The 17485-nt window shown below is 38.2% G+C and overlaps 1 protein-coding gene across 2 annotated transcripts in view; it reads left to right on the forward strand.

Moving 5' to 3' along the window:
- The window catches only part of LOC120526238 (protein PHTF1-like), a 96287-nt gene that overhangs the window by 60130 nt on the left and 18672 nt on the right, over positions 1 to 17485 (forward strand). For both annotated transcript variants that reach the window (XM_039749302.1, XM_039749301.1), the window contains exons 7-11: positions 1880 to 2021; positions 2119 to 2226; positions 10368 to 10497; positions 12035 to 12193; positions 12297 to 12380. In XM_039749302.1, coding sequence (XP_039605236.1) covers positions 1880 to 2021; positions 2119 to 2226; positions 10368 to 10497; positions 12035 to 12193; positions 12297 to 12380 — 623 coding nt within the window. The remainder of the gene's footprint in view (positions 1 to 1879; positions 2022 to 2118; positions 2227 to 10367; positions 10498 to 12034; positions 12194 to 12296; positions 12381 to 17485) is intronic.

Raw genomic sequence — 17485 nt, forward strand, 5'->3', positions numbered from 1 at the left:
GAATAAATAAAAGCTCACGAAAAAATGGCCAAATATTAAAAGTGGGCTTATTCTTAGTGATTGCACCAACATTCATCTGTTAATTCAGACAGAACTGTATAATCAGTGCCATTTCTTTTTTGCATTAACAATTCTGAGCATTTTAGTTCCTTTGATTCAGTTTACCTGCATGAATCTAGAGCAGGGGTCTGCAGAGTCAGTCCTGAATTGCCATAATGGCTACAGGTTTTTGTTCCAACCCAGTTTCTTCAGTTTGTCAATTACGGATGTTTGAAGCAGTTATTGCTCAATCAACATTTTTATGCTTCATTTTAGTTGTCTCACTTATTAAGGTTTCCTACACTTAATTGCTTATTTTTAGTCTTAAACAGATGCATTCAATCCTGTTTTTCTTTTTCCCGTATTAGCAAGATGCAAATGACAGAGGAAATAGCAGTCTTACCTCTAACGTCTTTCTCTTTACACCTGTGTATTCATCATGAATTATCTGGTTTAATAAAATACAGGAAGGAAGCTGAAGAGGAAAAAAAAATATTGAGGACTGCTAATTACTAATCCACTTTATTTTACAAATTATTTGTATGATATCCTTGGAGAAGAAAAATCTTCAGTATAAGAATGACCTGACATGGCAGAATGAATACACTAACAAACTATGAATTTAAAAATGATCTGTTATTGGCAAGGATTGGTTTATAATAAAGCAATCAGGTTGAACTAAAGCTTGCAGCCACTACGGCCCTCCAGGACTGACTTTTCAGAAAGCTTGATCTAGAGATTTGTATGTTTAATTTACCTAAAGGATTTGTTTAACTTAATAGAGCTTGTAACATTATGTACCATTATATAGCTGTCTACAGAGCAAACACAATTAAAGTATGAAATATGAAAACTAATAAGTACAATAAAGAACAACAAATAGATGTAAAAACAAAAAAATGCAGCACCGGTAAACACCAGGAGGAATTACAGAGGACACATAGTCATTTTTATCAGCAAGTGCATTGAAAACTGAACCCAGTTGCAATGTAAAATTGTGATGTGTGGTACATAGGAATAATGGGACAAAATACAATAAAAAGCCATACATTTTAAAAAATATTGAAACAACTGTACATGTTACATATATGGGTATTACAGCTGCCTTCCAGCTTGCTTCCAATTTCATTTTGAATTATTTGAGTGGAAGCCAATTTCATCTCCAATTAATGCTAAAATTTAGTATCAAATACATTGTCTTTTGTACACAGCACAATGAAATTATTAGGTACTTGTCTGCCACAGACTGCTGAAGGTATTAGAGTATATACAGCATTATACAGTACTGTGTTGTCTGACATTGCGTTTAGATACAAGACACGTTCATACAGTTCTAATTGAGATTGACCCAAGGGTGCAAAATGTCCGTAAAACTTATGGCAAGAATGCTAATGGCCCTAAATGGATGAGAGAGAAAGGTGACTGCGAAGGATGTCAGAGGTCTTTAATAATATGGTTTGCCTTTTTAAAACAGTCATACAGTATATATCCTGTTCTCTGCAGTTCCCAAGTATACAGTTCCCATATCAGGATGTCAAGTAGCAAGTGAGTATGGATCCCACTAGTCGAAGTTTGAGTTTTGATGAAGATGAGCTTCCCCAGACATAAAAGTCCCCACCCCCTCAATAATGTAGCATTCTAAATTTACAGAAGCATGGTGTCACAACAGTTAGAAGCAGTAACCTTACTAGCCTCTTATAACATTGCCAGTTTGAAGGTATAATTGTAAACAACAGCAATCCAGTATCAAAATTGAACAATAAAATTAGCCTTCTGTCTATGCAGATCCTTTGTTGGAAGCATTTTTGCTGTGTCTCAGTACCATTTTCTCTCCTCTCAGCTGTGGCTTCCATGCTTTTCTTCCTGGTTCCTGTGGCAAACACCAGTGAACTTGTTGGCCCACTGTGCCTCATGCTTCTCTTAGGAACAGTTCATTGCCAGATTGTGTCCACTCGTCCCACAAAGATGCTCTGGAGAAGAAGGTGAAAGAGTTTGATCCAGAATGGTGTATTTCTCTTTTTCTCTGTGTGAACTGGTATGTTTTAAAACTTTGTGCCAACTCTCACTTCTGGTTTGCAGAAAACAACGCAGGAGTGCAAGTGGGGAAGCCTCTGTAGATAAATCCCGGACCAACTATGCAGTGAACAACGTTCTTAGAGCTGCATGGTCCAGTCTGGCTTCAAAATGGTCAGTAATCGTCTTTCAGTACTGGTCAAAGATATCTAATTTAAATCTAAGTAAACTGTCCTTTATAGAAATAATTGGCCACAACATTAGAAATTATGCAGTGGACCCTTGTAAACAGTAGCCTGTGTTGTTTATATAGCCTTATATTATGAGAGTTGTCCAAAATGTTTTGCAACACACTTTTTGTGATTTCCAGTAATTTAACAAATACCTATTTAAGGATATTGCTAGGATAATGTAGTGATGCAATAGTTAAAATGACAGAAAGATAATCGTAGCAGATAGAGGCAAACATGTGGAGCCCAGTTTTCTGTGTGTCTGTCTGTCTCCACTGTCCCAGTGTTCATTACTACATGGACATTAATTATTAAGCTTCAGTTACCTTGTGCTACTGAGCTCCTAAATGGATAACAGCAATTTTATCTTTTTATTTTCACTCAGCATTAGGTATTTTTTCAGTATCTTTTGCCCTTTCCCTGAAAGCTCACCGATGGATTAAAATGCACGGACTTGAGAAATTGGGGATGGGTATTTTAGGAAGAAGTCTCATGGGTGTAGCCTTTGCAGTGCTGGATTTTACTGCTATTCACTACACATTTTTGAATGGGTTGTCCCCAGACATGTATTCTCATTTGAGAATCACATCCAGACCCTGCAAAACTACATCCCTATGCATGAAAGCTTTTACACTCAGCCTTGTGATGGAAGAGAAAATCTGAGCACAACTCTTTGAGACTAATGCTTAGACTTTGTAGAGCTCAACTTTTATATATGCTAAAGCAAGCCGGGCAAATTAACTACGGAAAGAGCTACAGATGTGTCTTGTTTGAGTGAAATATTCAAAGTGTTGTAAAACTTTTTGAGCAACTCTTGTACAGTATAAACCATTTTATCCACCACAGAAAGGGCAATATAAAACAGGCTGTCTATAAAATTAATGGGGAACCAGATCAACTAACAAATTCAAGTATAATTGTAGGGAGATTAGTTCTGTTAAATGTATACTTACTCACATTTCTCCTACATAATACATAACAAATGTTCTGATAGTTACCCACTGTATACAGTGCGTATGAAAGCTGTTTTTACTTTTAGTACTCTAAACCTTTAATACTCTATGAGCCAAGAAACTCATAAAATAAATTAAAATTAAAGCAGAAGAGAAAAAGGAAAGGAAAATAAACAGCAAATTAGTCTACATAGTTGCCTCATTCATATCATATCTGAGAATCTCCCAAGGTGCCACAGAGTTGTTTTAGGTTAATGAGGTAAAATTGTATACAAACCAAAAATTAATTACAGTAACCCCAGAGTTAATCTATCCCTTAACTTAAGAGTCACCAGATGTTTAGGAAAAACGTAGTGTCATGCCTAGTGTATCAAGGAGCTGACGCCGCAGCTGCACCTATACTAGCTGATGACGTTTCCAGTACTGTAATGCTATGGGAAAACACGCTTTTGGCAGAAGACGGAATTAAGGAAAGTCAATAAGTAATGCTGAAGATGCAGAATGATTCAATCACAAACAATAGTAATCATTTTGTACAAGTTTAGTGCTAACTAGGATCTATCATGCGGGCCCCATGTTTGACATGCCTGGTTTATATGATAAATTATTAAATTTACTACGTGACCAGTACAATAAAACCAATACAACGGATACCAGGTAGCCCTTAAAAATGTACCTGACAAGTTTCAAAAATAAGTATTTGAAGGAGTAGGAAAGGTAAGTCTCAGTTACAATGTTAAACTGAAAATGAATTAGAAATCAGACAATGTGCAAGGCAAAATAAGACAGCAGGTCATATTGGTAAATTACAGGCAGATCCAGCACCCAAGTGAATGCGCTGCACAATGCTGTTAGTGGTAATACTGTCTTAAGCCATATGATGTTGAGGGTTGTTCCCACGCTACTGCGTCTCACTGGGAGTTTCCGGAATCCTCCACCACCGATACCATTTCTAAGGGAAGAGCCGAGCAACTGAGGACACCACACAAAGCAAGGGGAAGGTAAAACAGTGCTCAGTGCCTTTATTAAAACAGTCCAACAAAAACAAAGGGCTCAATAAGTGCAGTGCCAAAAAGTTCAATAAAGTTCAACAAGTAAATAATCCATGTGAAAGTGGAGGTTAAAATCAGTCAAAGAAATAATCCTTTAAAAATAAAGTTATAACAACGCAGGAGTATCCTTTAAAATTCAGTCCCTGGTGCTTCCCTGGCTTGTCCTACTTGGACCTTGCAGCATGGAGAGACGTCAGCCGACAGGCACAGACGCCCTTCAGTCCTGGTCTTTCATGACGTTCCACTAGGAGCCACTGGACCCTGCTCTGCGCTCACCGCTGCCTTTCTGAAAGCACGCCGTCCTCCCACCATGCCGATCACTGGCTCCACCCAACAAGATGACACACCTGAGCATGATGATCATTCCAGCTCCCAAGTCACTCAAAAGGAGTGATCCCCAAGCCCCATCTTGAGCGCTGGCCATGCGCTACTCCATGGGGCTTCATTCCCATCCACGTGTTTCTCTATCTAACCACTGGCTGTCTTTTGCTTCTGCCTCTCTTTTTCCTTCCCTTAACCTCTATCCTTATTTCCTCACAGTTCCCTTTTTGTTTTCTCTCCTCTCTTCTCCCCCTCAGACCTGTGCAGGTTCTTTTTAAATCTGCTACCTACAGTGCATCCGGAAAGTATTCACAGCGCCTCACTTTTTTCACATTTTGTTATGTTACAGCCTTATTCCAAAATGGATTAAATTCATTTTTTTCCTCAGAATTCTACGCACAACACCCCATAATGACAATGTGAAAAAAGTTTACTTGAGGTTTTTGCAAATTTATTAAAAATAAAAAAACAGAGAAATCACATGTACATAAGTATTCACAGCGTTTGCTCAATACTTTGTTGATGCACCTTTGGCAGCAAATACAGCCTCAAGTCTTTTTGAATTTGATGGCACAAGCTTGGCACACCTATCCTTGGCCAGTTTCTCCCATTCCTCTTTGCAGCACCTCTCAAGCTCCATCAGGTTGGATGGGACGTGTTGGTGCACAGCCATTTTAAGATCTCTCCAGAGATGTTCAATCGGATTCAAGTCTGGGCTCTGGCTGGGGCACGCAAGGACATTCACAGAGTTGTCCTGAAGCCACTCCTTTGATATCTTGGCTGTGTGCTTAGGGTTGTTGTCCTGCTGAAAGATGAACTGTCGCCCCAGTCTGAGGTCAAGAGCGCTCTGGAGCAGGTTTTCATCCAGGATGTCTATGTATATTGCTGCAGTCATCTTTCCCTTTATCCTGACTAGTCTCCCAGTTCCTGCTGCTGAAAAACATCCCCAAAGCATGATGCTGCCACCACCATGCTTCACTGTAGGGATGGTATTGGCCTGGTGATGAGCGGTGCCTGGTTTCCTCCAAACGTGACACCTGGCATTCACAACCAAAGAGTTCAATCTTTGTCTCATCAGACCAGAGAATTTTGTTTCTCATGGTCTGAGAGTCCTTCAGGTGCCTTTTGGCAAACTCCAGGCGGACTGCCATGTGCCTTTTACTAAGCAGTGGCTTCCGTCTGGCCACTCTACCATACAGGCCTGATTGGTGGATTGCTGCAGAGATGGTTGTCTTTCTGGAAGGTTCTCTTCTCTCCACAGAGGACCTCTGGAGCTTTGACAGAGTAACCATTGGGCCCTTCTCCCCCGATCACTCGGTTTAGATGGATGGCCAGCTTTAGGAAAAGTCCTGGTGGTTTCGAACTTCTTTCACTTACGGATGATGGAGGCCACTGTGCTCATTGGGACCTTCAAAGTAGCAGAAATTATTCTGTAACCTTCCCCAGATTTGTGCCTCGAGACAATCCTGCCTCGGAGGTCTACATTCAATTCCTTTGACTTCATGCTTAGTTTGTGCTCTGACATGAACTGTCAACTGTGGGACCTTATATAGACAGGTGTGTGCCTTTCCAAATCATGTCCAATCAACTGGATTTACCACAGGTGGACTCCAATTAAGCTGCAGAAACATCTCAAGGATGATCAGGGGAAACAGGATGCACCTGATCTCAATTTTGAGCTTCATGATAAAGGCTGTGAATACTTACAGTGGTGTGAAAAACTATTTGCCCCCTTCCTGATTTCTTATTCTTTTGCATGTTTGTCACACAAAATGTTTCTGATCATCAAACACATTTAACCATTAGTCAAATATAACACAAGTAAACACAAAATGCAGTTTTTAAATTATGGTTTTTATTATTTAGGGAGAAAAAAAAATCCAAACCTACATGGCCCTGTGTGAAAAAGTAACCTAATAACTGGTTGGGCCACCCTTAGCAGCAATAACTGCAATCAAGCGTTTGCGATAACTTGCAATGAGTCTTTTACAGCGCTCTGGAGGAATTTTGGCCCACTCATCTTTGCAAAATTGTTGTAATTCAGCTTTATTTGAGGGTTTTCTAGCATGAACTGCCTTTTTAAGGTCATGCCATAGCATCTCAGTTGGATTCAGGTCAGGACTTTGACTAGGCCACTCCAAAGTCTTCATTTTGTTTTTCTTCAGCCATTCAGAGGTGGATTTGCTGGTGTGTTTTGGGTCATTGTCCTGTTGCAGCACCCAAGATCGCTTCAGCTTGAGTTGACGAACAGATGGCCAGACATTCTCCTTCAGGATTTTTTGGTAGACAATCGAATTCATGGTTCCATCTATCACAGCAAGCCTTCCAGGTCCTGAAGCAGCAAAACAACCCCAGACCATCACACTACCACCACCATATTTTACTGTTGGTATGATGTTCTTTTTCTGAAATGCTGTGTTCCTCTTACACCAGATGTAACGGGACATTTGCCTTCCAAAAAGTTCAACTTTTGTCTCATCAGTCCACAAGGTATTTTCCCAAAAGTCTTGGCAATCATTGAGATGTTTCTTAGCAAAATTGAGACGAGCCCTAATGTTCTTTTTGCTTAACAGTGGTTTGCGTCTTGGAAATCTGCCATGTAGGCTGTTTTTGCCCAGTCTCTTTCTTATGGTGGAGTCGTGAACACTGACCTTAATTAAGGCAAGTGAGGCCTGCAGTTCTTTAGAGGTTGTCCTGGGGTCTTTTGTGACCTCTCGGATGAGTCGTCTCTGCGCTCTTGGGGTAATTTTGGTCGGCCGGCCACTCCTGGGAAGGTTCACCACTGTTCCATGTTTTTGCCATTTGTGGATAATGGCTCTCACTGTGGTTCGCTGGAGTCCCAAAGCTTTATAACCTTTACCAAACGGATAGATCTCAATTACTTCTGTTCTCATTTGTTCCTGATTTTCTTTGGATCTTGGCATGATGTCTAGCTTTTGAGGTGCTTTTGGTCTACTTCTCTGTGTCAGGCAGCTCCTATTTAAGTGATTTCTTGATTGAAACAGGTGTGGCAGTAATCAGGCTTGGGGGTGGCTACGGAAATTGAACTCAGGTGTGATACACCACAATTAGGTTATTTTTTAACAAGGGGGCAATTACTTTTTCACACATGATTTTTTTTTCTCCCTAAATAATAAAAACCATCATTTAAAAACTGCATTTTGTGTTTACTTGTGTTATATTTGACTAATGGTTAAATGTGTTTGATGATCAGAAACATTTTGTGTGACAAACATGCAAAAGAATAAGAAATCAGGAAGGGGGCAAATAGTTTTTCACACCACTGTATGCACATGTGCTTTCTCAATTTTTTTATTTTGTTAATTGCAAAAATCTCAAGTAAACTTTTTTCACGTCATTATGGGGTGTTGTGTGTAGAATTCTGAAGAAAAAAATGAATTTAATCCATTTTGGAATAAGGCTGTAACATAACAAAATGTGGAAAAAGTGATGCGCTAGGAATACTTTCCGGATGCACTGTAATTAAGTGCAGGTTCAAGGAGCCACTCCCTCCACAGCTGTATGGAGGCTCCTGATTGACCCACCTACCTGTGTACGTGAATGTGGCGTGGCCAGCAAGTGCCTTCGCTAACCACGGAGTGAAATGCACTTATGCACCCTTGCACCCAGTTGGAGCTCTGCACCTACATAGAGGACGAGTATTTATTTAAAATCGGCACAGTGCCACAGACCACACGTCACAAGCCGTTAGTCAGACTTGCCAATCACAGTTGCTCTCCTTTTTATCTGACAGCCAACGATGTACTGCCCAATGGAGCCGGCCCTGTATGAAGGGTTCACAGGTATGGCGGGTTCTCCTGTAATCTTAATCCTTTTTTTTCCCTGTTGTAGTATGTAAAACATGAGATATCAGACAGATGAGCTGCTCTTTGGTTTGTGAATCCATAACTCCCATGCTACATTATATAAATTGTACTTCTGGATGAGCATTCTTTTATAGTCTGCTCAAATGCATACAGAGCTATCCTTATGACTAAAAGTGAAATGAAATCTGTTTGATATTGTAGGAGCGAGTCATGGACTAGTTGGAGTGAGGCCCTAGGCATGTCACATTATGCAACCGGATTTACAGGAGTGCACCGTCAACTGGCTCCAACTCACTAACCTGATGTAAATGAAGGCTATGACTGCAAATCACTGCAAAGTCACCTAATGTGACATGGCCTTTAGTGAGTAGATGTGTCAGCTGAAAGTCTCAAACTTAGGGACGTCAAATAAAATACAGAGAAACAATAAAATCTCTATTTAAACACCAAGACATATGGAGCTTTTAAAAGAAAATGAAGATAGGTCAGTCTCTGTCTTTAAACATAAAGACATATGGAGCTTTTATCAACTAAGGAAAAAAGGACCACTGCAGAAAAGGTGAAAATGCGTCATGAGAACCAATGAGTTTTTTTTTTTTTTTTTTTTTAAAAAAGAGTCCTGGGTCTTGCTGTTTCAGGCAGCGAGTGATTGTAATTCAAATTGATCTTATTGTTTAATGTTTGTCATTTTCTTCAGTTTGCATTAATAAAAGCATAGTCGTGTAAGATTTACAAGAACTCAGAAACCATAAGTGGAAATGTTTAAATTTCTCATTATCCTATCAATACACATTTTTGTGGAGTTTTCTTTCTCAGTTTTATCCAATTAATGACAAATCGCTGAGCTGCCAGTCTAAGATGGGTTGAAATATAAGTAATCAATGAAGACCTCAGCATTAACATTTGCAGTGCACCATGCGATGTACATGTATCTGTTACATGCCATTTGGCATTGGATTCGTAAAAGCAGTGTTAATGTTTGTGATACGCCATCTGTTGGAATGACATAGACATAGCAACCGGGTAGACACATGTCAGATACACAGGTGTTTTCTTTTATTAAAGTGGATTATGTTTGGAGTAGACACCATCACAAATGAAACTGAATACTGAAAATCTGTAGCTAGTTCAATGTCATATTCACTAGCTTTCACACTAGGAAATAATGGCATAATTAACCCAAATGTTTGTCATGTGGAATTAAAAACATGGTGATGGTGTTGATAAAGAATCTTACAAAAGAAGGTTAAAAAAAACACAAAAATATATCCATGTAACACACACAAATGCTAGTACTGGTAGAACAATTTCTATTTTGTTGAAAAAAACTAGGAGCAGATGTTTAGTGTTTGGATCTTCGCATGATTTGAATTTGATTAATTACATTGACTGCAATTTACTTTAACATGACATATGAACAATAAACCTAATTTTTTCCATCCAGTTTATAATACAATCAATTTAAGCATGGCAGCTTTCTTATTCCTTGAAAACATCCATCTCATTTTCTCAATCCACAACATATGCATGGTTTTGATCTTATTTCTGCAAATAAAAAATCTTTATAGAATACCATATGTTATGGTACTGACACAACGGTTTTAAATAATCTGATTTGTAAACTTAACCTGGGTGACATGTGCTTATTTTCAGAAGTAGTTTACACCTACATTCAGTATGTCAAACGTTCTGCCATTTTAGTGCTTATTTGGATACGGAATAACTAATAATTCTTTGGGGTAACCTTATGTGCATTCAGGATTATTTTATAGTTAAAATTTCTGCTGAGTACTATACCTATTAGTACAGGTCATTCTAGGTGTTTATGGTATGACCTATAACTTCATGCTGCTAAATATGATAAAACTAAATTCTGCCTGGTCTACTTTCAACACAATGAACTTGGCTACTGATTAATTTGTTTCTTAACAGGCCCAGAACTACAGCTGACAAGAAGACCAGAAGTGGCCAAATTCACGACCCGTCCATCAGTTCCAGGTCCTTTCTAAATTGGGGATGTTTATGGAAGAGATGGAAGAACTCCAGCAAAGGGAAGAGCCAGGTGAAAATCATGTTGAAACCTTTAGTTAGTGAGGGTCTGTCAGACTTCAGTTGTTTATTATTGGTGGTGAGGACAGCTTCCAAAATACAGTTCAGTTCATAATTCATTCTCAAACCTAATTAATCTAATTCAAGATCACAGGAGAATTCAGGCTATCCCAGCGGCATTTCATATACTGTACAGTAAGTGAGGAATCAGAGCAGGACAGGGTGCCAGTCTATCGCAGGACCCCTGCCACACACAGACAGCTATTCTAACATGGGAACTGTTTATTACCGTCATTAAACCTAAGACAAATATCTATGTTGGAGTAAAAGTGGAGTACCTGGAGAACAAAAATGTAAGTTCAACACAGTTGCTCAACAGGCAAGGCATTCAATATTTATGAAATAGCAGCACAGATCACTACACTAAAACAATATTTTTTAAGACGTCTATCTATCTATCTATCTATCTGTCTGTCTGTCTGTCTGTCTGTCTGTCTATAATAGAGTGCCCTTTTCCTATCTATCCATCCATCCATCCATCCATCCATCCTGCCTGTCTGCCTGCCTGCCTGATAGTACATAGAGATCTGTGTCAAACTCCCAAAATACAAATACTTTGTTTACAAATATGATCTATTATGACTAAAACCACGGTGCCTCTCTCCCAGAATGTTTTCTGTTAGTGTTTCTAACCTCTTTGCCCAGTACCCTTGTCAATCCTTTTGCACACATGACTTAATAGGGTGATTCTTCGGTAATTCTCATAAAGTAATTGCTCATTTTTATTGTGGATGGGACACACAGCCCCCTATTCCTACTCTTTTGGAAACTCTTTCTTTACCCAGGTTTCATCAGTCGTATGATGAAGTCTTCTTTTCTATATATCTCCATAATATTTAAGAAGTTCTAATGCCACCCCTTTCTTTCCAGGTGTCATATTATTCTTCAACTCTTTAATATGTAACACTGTGCCCTCCAATACAACAGTACTCCATATGAACCAACTGAAAAATGTTTTATTTCTATAACTGTGGCTTCCATCACTCCAAAGTTCAACAGTTGAGAACAGAGTTAAACCTCACCTTAGGCTATTACCGTACACACACCATTCAATCTCCAAAGGCTGAATTTATTTATTGGTAATTATTATTTTACTGATCATTCTTTTGTATATATGGAAATTTAAGGTATTTCTTTATACAGTGCTACCTTTATGAGCAATTTCATTCCAAATTTTGTTGTATGCAAGTATAATGATTTAATGAGTTAACACTGAGACTTTCCTCATCTCTCCTCTATGTTGTCCCCTGTTTGTGGGACCCCATAAGGCTCATGGAATGCCCCTAATATCTGTCTATTTATAACATATTCTTCCTATTTTAATGAGAATTCAATTAAAGTACATGCAAAAATGTTCACCCCATATTTTCAAGATTGGTGAATGAAAGATGTAGTTATAGACTGATACACCTTGGGCCTGACGTTCCTGGATGTCTAGTTTGCATTAAAGGTAATGGCAGTGTGTAACTTTTAAATTAACTGTTTTCCAGGAACATCATGAATCACAGGTGAGTGGGGCCACGGATGGAGAATCCAGTGATGAAGATGAACAAGTGAACATACACATGTCTGCACTAAGGCATTGTGTGGAGGGCAACTCAGCAGAATATGTTTTGAAGAAGAGAGAGGTGAACACTTCCCATCCTAAGGTCAGATGTCAAACAAGGAAACCTAGGGTATCTACATACTGTTGAGCTAGTAACTTTGAAGCAATCATGCAGTCTTTTTAATATTTATGCTTCTTCTCACCAGACAAGAAACAGATACCCACAATGCAGTATCCAGGACTCTGACAGTGAGGCTGACTCAGAGCCAGAGTGCTCTGGACACATTCAGGTATTCTTCTTATCTCCTTCAGTGAGCCTTTAGAAATGAAGAGCTTGAATGAGTGATTCAGAGTACAGTATTTCCAAGGTAGACTCTGCTGCTATTCATGTCTGTGTAACCATAAACATAGGTGGCTGTGTACACATTTGTATCAATGTGTTCATATTATAGAATACATAGATGTGGTTTTGCTTATTTAAATCTATACTTCTTTATGTATATTTCTAGGTGCATATTAAAAGTGTGAATTTTTCTCATTACAAGTGTATACACTGTCGATGTTAGTGGTTATAAATATGTGAGGTTGTTTATATATTCTTTAAACATCTATGCACCTTTGCCAGTGTGTTTGCAGGCTATAGTTTGCATATTAAAAAAAATTAAAATAATGGTCAGTTATTTTCAAATATAATGAATTTAAAAAACACAGTAAACCAATGGGAGAAAATATTAACCAAACCAATAACAAGCTATATGCTCTTTTAAGGTCTGTATTTATGGGTGTCTGTAGTTCTTTCTGTTGAGGGAAGCTTAATGGAGACTGTGTCTTTATCTTTAGCCAGTAAATGTTTGTAAATATATTGAGGCGGTGGTGGTGGTTGTTGTTGTTTATTATACTATTTCTGGATCTATTTACCCCTATGTTGTTTATTTAAAGTGTACCCCCTTCTTAATTATGTAGCCCTCAAAAAAGCTTTCGAAAGAGTGGTACTAACTAGACATTGTGTGGGGGTACAGATGCCTTTAGATGAGGAATGAAAAGTCTAGAATACTAGGATCCTCAGTGGCTGTAGACTTTTCATAAAGCCGATTTCATAATTTAAAGAGTTTAGCCAATGGAGAGTAAGGCAGGATCAAGCATGGGTCAGACACATGCCAAAAGAAATCTCTCAGTCTAAAAGTTCTTTTTAAAAGATTTAGTGAAAATTCAAAGCAAACAGTCCACACTAGAATACAGAAAAAAGGTTGTTACACGTGTAGAATAAAAGGCAAAAAAACTGGAAAAAATTTCTCTTCTCTAAACTTTGCCTTTCCTGTCAAACTTCATTTGTTTCTATACCTAAAGATGCTTTACTTCGCCTTCAGTATGCTCTAAACATATGGCACTGCACTTCAATAGAGCATGTTAACTTTCATACTATTGGATATGTTAAAGCATGGTTTAAAACCGTGTGCCCTCCATGCCTAACTCTCGGCACGGCAGGTCACTAACTGAGACTAATCTATGGTCAGAGAGACAAGAAATAGTTTGAATAAACCAACTGAATTCAGCTTGTGGGGCCTGTAACAACCTCCCATAGACTATGCACCAATATATAGGCAAACATTTAATATAACTTAAATAACTAGCAAATGGCTCCTACAAATAGTAAGTACTTTGTTGTTAACTGAACACATTATTCAGGTGACTTACTCTAATTCCTTGTCAGCTTTCATTTACCTCTCTTTAAAATTCAGAAAGATGCCAACAGCTGGCAAGATTTAGTGCTTCTTTTTTTACTATCTAACTTCATTTCAGTTCACTTGTCTGTGAAGAAACTGAACTTTAGTTTTGTTTCTTTAATTAGCCAGATTGCAATTAACCATAAGTTGCAAACACAACAGCTAATATGCTGTATCGGTGCCATGTTCAGCTGTAATGCAATTATTTGAGAAATAAAATCAAGAGTTAAGAGAGTAAGGGGTTAATCTGACTCAGTGAAGAATAATATAGCATAGAAACAAATTGGGATGCTGCAGAATGATGACAGATACAAGGAACAGAATATCTGTATTTGAAAAGACAAATTAGAAACACAGATACATACACAAAAGTACACACACTTCTTTATGTTCCAGTTTTTTACAATCACTTTTGGCACTAGTTTCAGAACTTTGATGTAATTTTTCAGAACTCTACACCCAAAACTCAAAATGGTCACCATTTGAACACAGGCTGTCCAATGTTCAAAACATTGTATTTTGCATTCATATTGTTAACAAAACCTTAAATCATGGAGACATTTCTTTAGATCACCCACACACAAGTTGCCAATATGTCACTGTGTAGTTGTTCGTACTACCATTAGATATTGTTGTACAGAATATGTGATACATGTTTCCTCATGGTGCTACATGTAATGTCACTGTAAAAGCACCATTAGAGAGAATACTACAGACTCAGTGGAATTATTGAACAAATCTGAGAATTATTGATGAATTGCAACACTGTAGATCACAACATAGGTTCCTTTTACAGTAAATGAAAGCAACAACTAGTTACAAAAAACTAGAGTACCAGAAAAATTCAATCCACAGTGTTCCTCACCGTCCTTATGAAAAGCAAAACAGGCGATTACAAGTCTCTCTCATTTCCATCAACCCTATCATGCATATTTGGCCGCAAGTTCTCATCCACATCAAAATGAATGTTCTCTCTTGCCAAACGTCTTGCAATTTCAAATGGTAATACTCTGATGTTAAGTTGTGTCATTTGGAACTGGTGATTTCAGTTAAATGAACAAATGCTCTTTTGTTTATGTGTATTGTATGCAAGCAATTGGAAAAAAACTTAATAATTCTGAAAAATGTGCATTTTGATCATCAGTTTTGAGTTTTGGGTCTATAGTTTATAAAAAAAATGACGTCAAGCTTGTGAAACTAATGCCAGAGGTATATGGTTTCGAGACATGGACACTATCCAGTGACCTAAGACAAAGATTCAGCTCCTTTGGTACTGTGTCTCTTCAGAGAATCATTGGGTACCACTGCATTGTGAGGGAGTGTCCGTTATGGCAGTATGGCCATGCGGTGGGATTCTCCAAGGGTGATCCGGCTCAGAGGATACTCATTATTGAGGACTCGAATGGCTGGACCAGTCCAAGGGGATGCCCATGTAACACCTGGCTGCGGCAGATAGATGATCATTTCTGGAGGGTGGGACCACAAGTCTGCCTGGGGGGTTGTCAACTGGCATCCTGGACTGTTTCCTGTACAGTAAACTATCCAATTGGTAGCAGCAACAAGCAGTGTGTACAAGTGGCTGGGACATAATCAGTGCATGATTATGACCTGCTCATACTGTGAATTCCTCCTTCGTGGGGAACAATTGCAAGCCCTAGTCTCCATCATGACAGGGGTTCAGGCATATCCACGCCTCTCAGCATCAGGTAAACACACATTGATCTATTCAGTATAGCATGTGTGTAGCCCCTGACATGGACATCTGAGGACATCACATCACCTTTTATTGCTCAATCTCATATGAGATGCCTCTCTAATTTTTTTTATTTTTTATTCTACTGCTAATGGCCCAAATACAACCCTTTGATGTCCATCTCTGCTCCATCTCATAGAACGCAGCAAGCACCTTATCCACGAATAGCTCCAATTAGACCAGTGTCGCAAAATGGGTTACACTTTTATAATAGTGGATAAGTGAATCCATGGGAATGGAATCTGTGGATTGCAATTATTTATTGTAGTATTATTATTATTATTAATTATTGATGGCATTGCTCACAAGTAGGGTCTGTCTGAGTCAAAAGAGACATATGCAATATACTATTTTTTTTAGGAATTAGTCCCATACCTTACATAGATTGAATAAGGGTGTTTTTATCTAGTGCTGAATCATGTTGTTTTTGTGAAGATCTAAAAGATCCTGTTCCAAACATTCTCTCAGATGACTTAGGGGTGCAAATTTTTGAAAGCACTTTTATAACTTGGAGATACTACTTACTGTATATAGGGTGGAGTGGCAGCTCTGAGATGAAGCATCTGTGCTAGTGTCTGGAAGGTTTCTGGTTCAAATCCTGTTACTGTCAGAAGGGGTCCTACTCTGTTGGGCCCTTGAGCAAGGCCCTAACCCTGAAAATTGCTCCAGGAGTGCTATAAAATGGCTGACCCTGTGCTCTGACCACCAAAAGTAATTCGGAAAGATAATTTCCCCTCAGGGGATTAATAAAGTATATGAAAATAAAAAATAAAAACACTTTATCACAGCTATAAAGTGTAATTTCTAAAGTAGACTATTAGGCAAGGCAAAGGTTCTGAAACAGTGATAGCTTTTCAAGCATGAACTGCTTGTATCAGCTCATTGCATTCCATCTCTGTTGGGTTTAGGATTAAACTTTCATCAAACCAGTCCTAAACAATAATTTTGCTTCTTTTCATCCATTCTGATGTAGACTCGCTGTTGTGTTCTTGATCATTGGCTTGCTGTGTGACTCATCTGTGCTTTGGCTTCAGTTTACATTACTGTATGGATAACTGGATATTCTCCAGTTGATTGGGTGATTAATTCCTTTGCCATTTGGGTTTGAAATTTACTTTTGTATGAAACATAAGAAATTGATTGGTCCCCTCAGATATGCTTCAAGCATTTCTAAGAGACTTCTGGCAGATTTCTCCAGAGATGTGTTAGTTTTAGCAAAAGTCTCAACTTCTTTGAAGGGAAACGTAATAAAATCTTCATCTGCACTGCCAACTGCTTGTTGAATTAGTATGCTTTGATAATGAAGGCTCCAGGATAAGTGGAACATTTTCCGAAATAGCAATTACATCATAATTGCAAGAATTAACACAGTCTAGCATATTATTATCACTAAAAAGGAATTAATTTGTAAATAACTGTGATACATCGAAGAGTAAAAATATATTATCTTGAATATGAGCGTAAAAACTCCATCGATCAGATGGTTAATGATTTAAAATAATGTGAAATTGCTGAATCATTTTTAGATAATTTGGTTGCTGTTGAAGTTTAATGTGAAGTAAAGCTGAACTTAATACAGTGTTAAAATCTGTAGCCATTGTATGTTTGTGATTGTAGTTATTTGTAACTAAAGAAAAAAACTTCAGATTAAGTCCTTATTATTCTAATTAGGATGTGTATAGATTAGCCTGAATTAGTCAGGCTTTATTCCATTTTTTTACTTCCACAATATAATGGTCTTCTGAAGAATAACTTATCCTTTAGGCAACAAAAGTGATTGCTTTATGAATCAGTATTTCTGCTCCTTCAGTTTTATTGCCATAAATAGAATTTAATACCATTCAACCTATTCTTTGTAAACCTTTGTAGATCATTTGGATTAAGATCTGGACTCGGCCACTGCAGAACATTAACATTG

This window comes from Polypterus senegalus, chromosome 3 (genome assembly GCF_016835505.1).
Source record: "Polypterus senegalus isolate Bchr_013 chromosome 3, ASM1683550v1, whole genome shotgun sequence".
Taxonomy (NCBI): Eukaryota; Metazoa; Chordata; class Cladistia; order Polypteriformes; family Polypteridae; genus Polypterus; species Polypterus senegalus.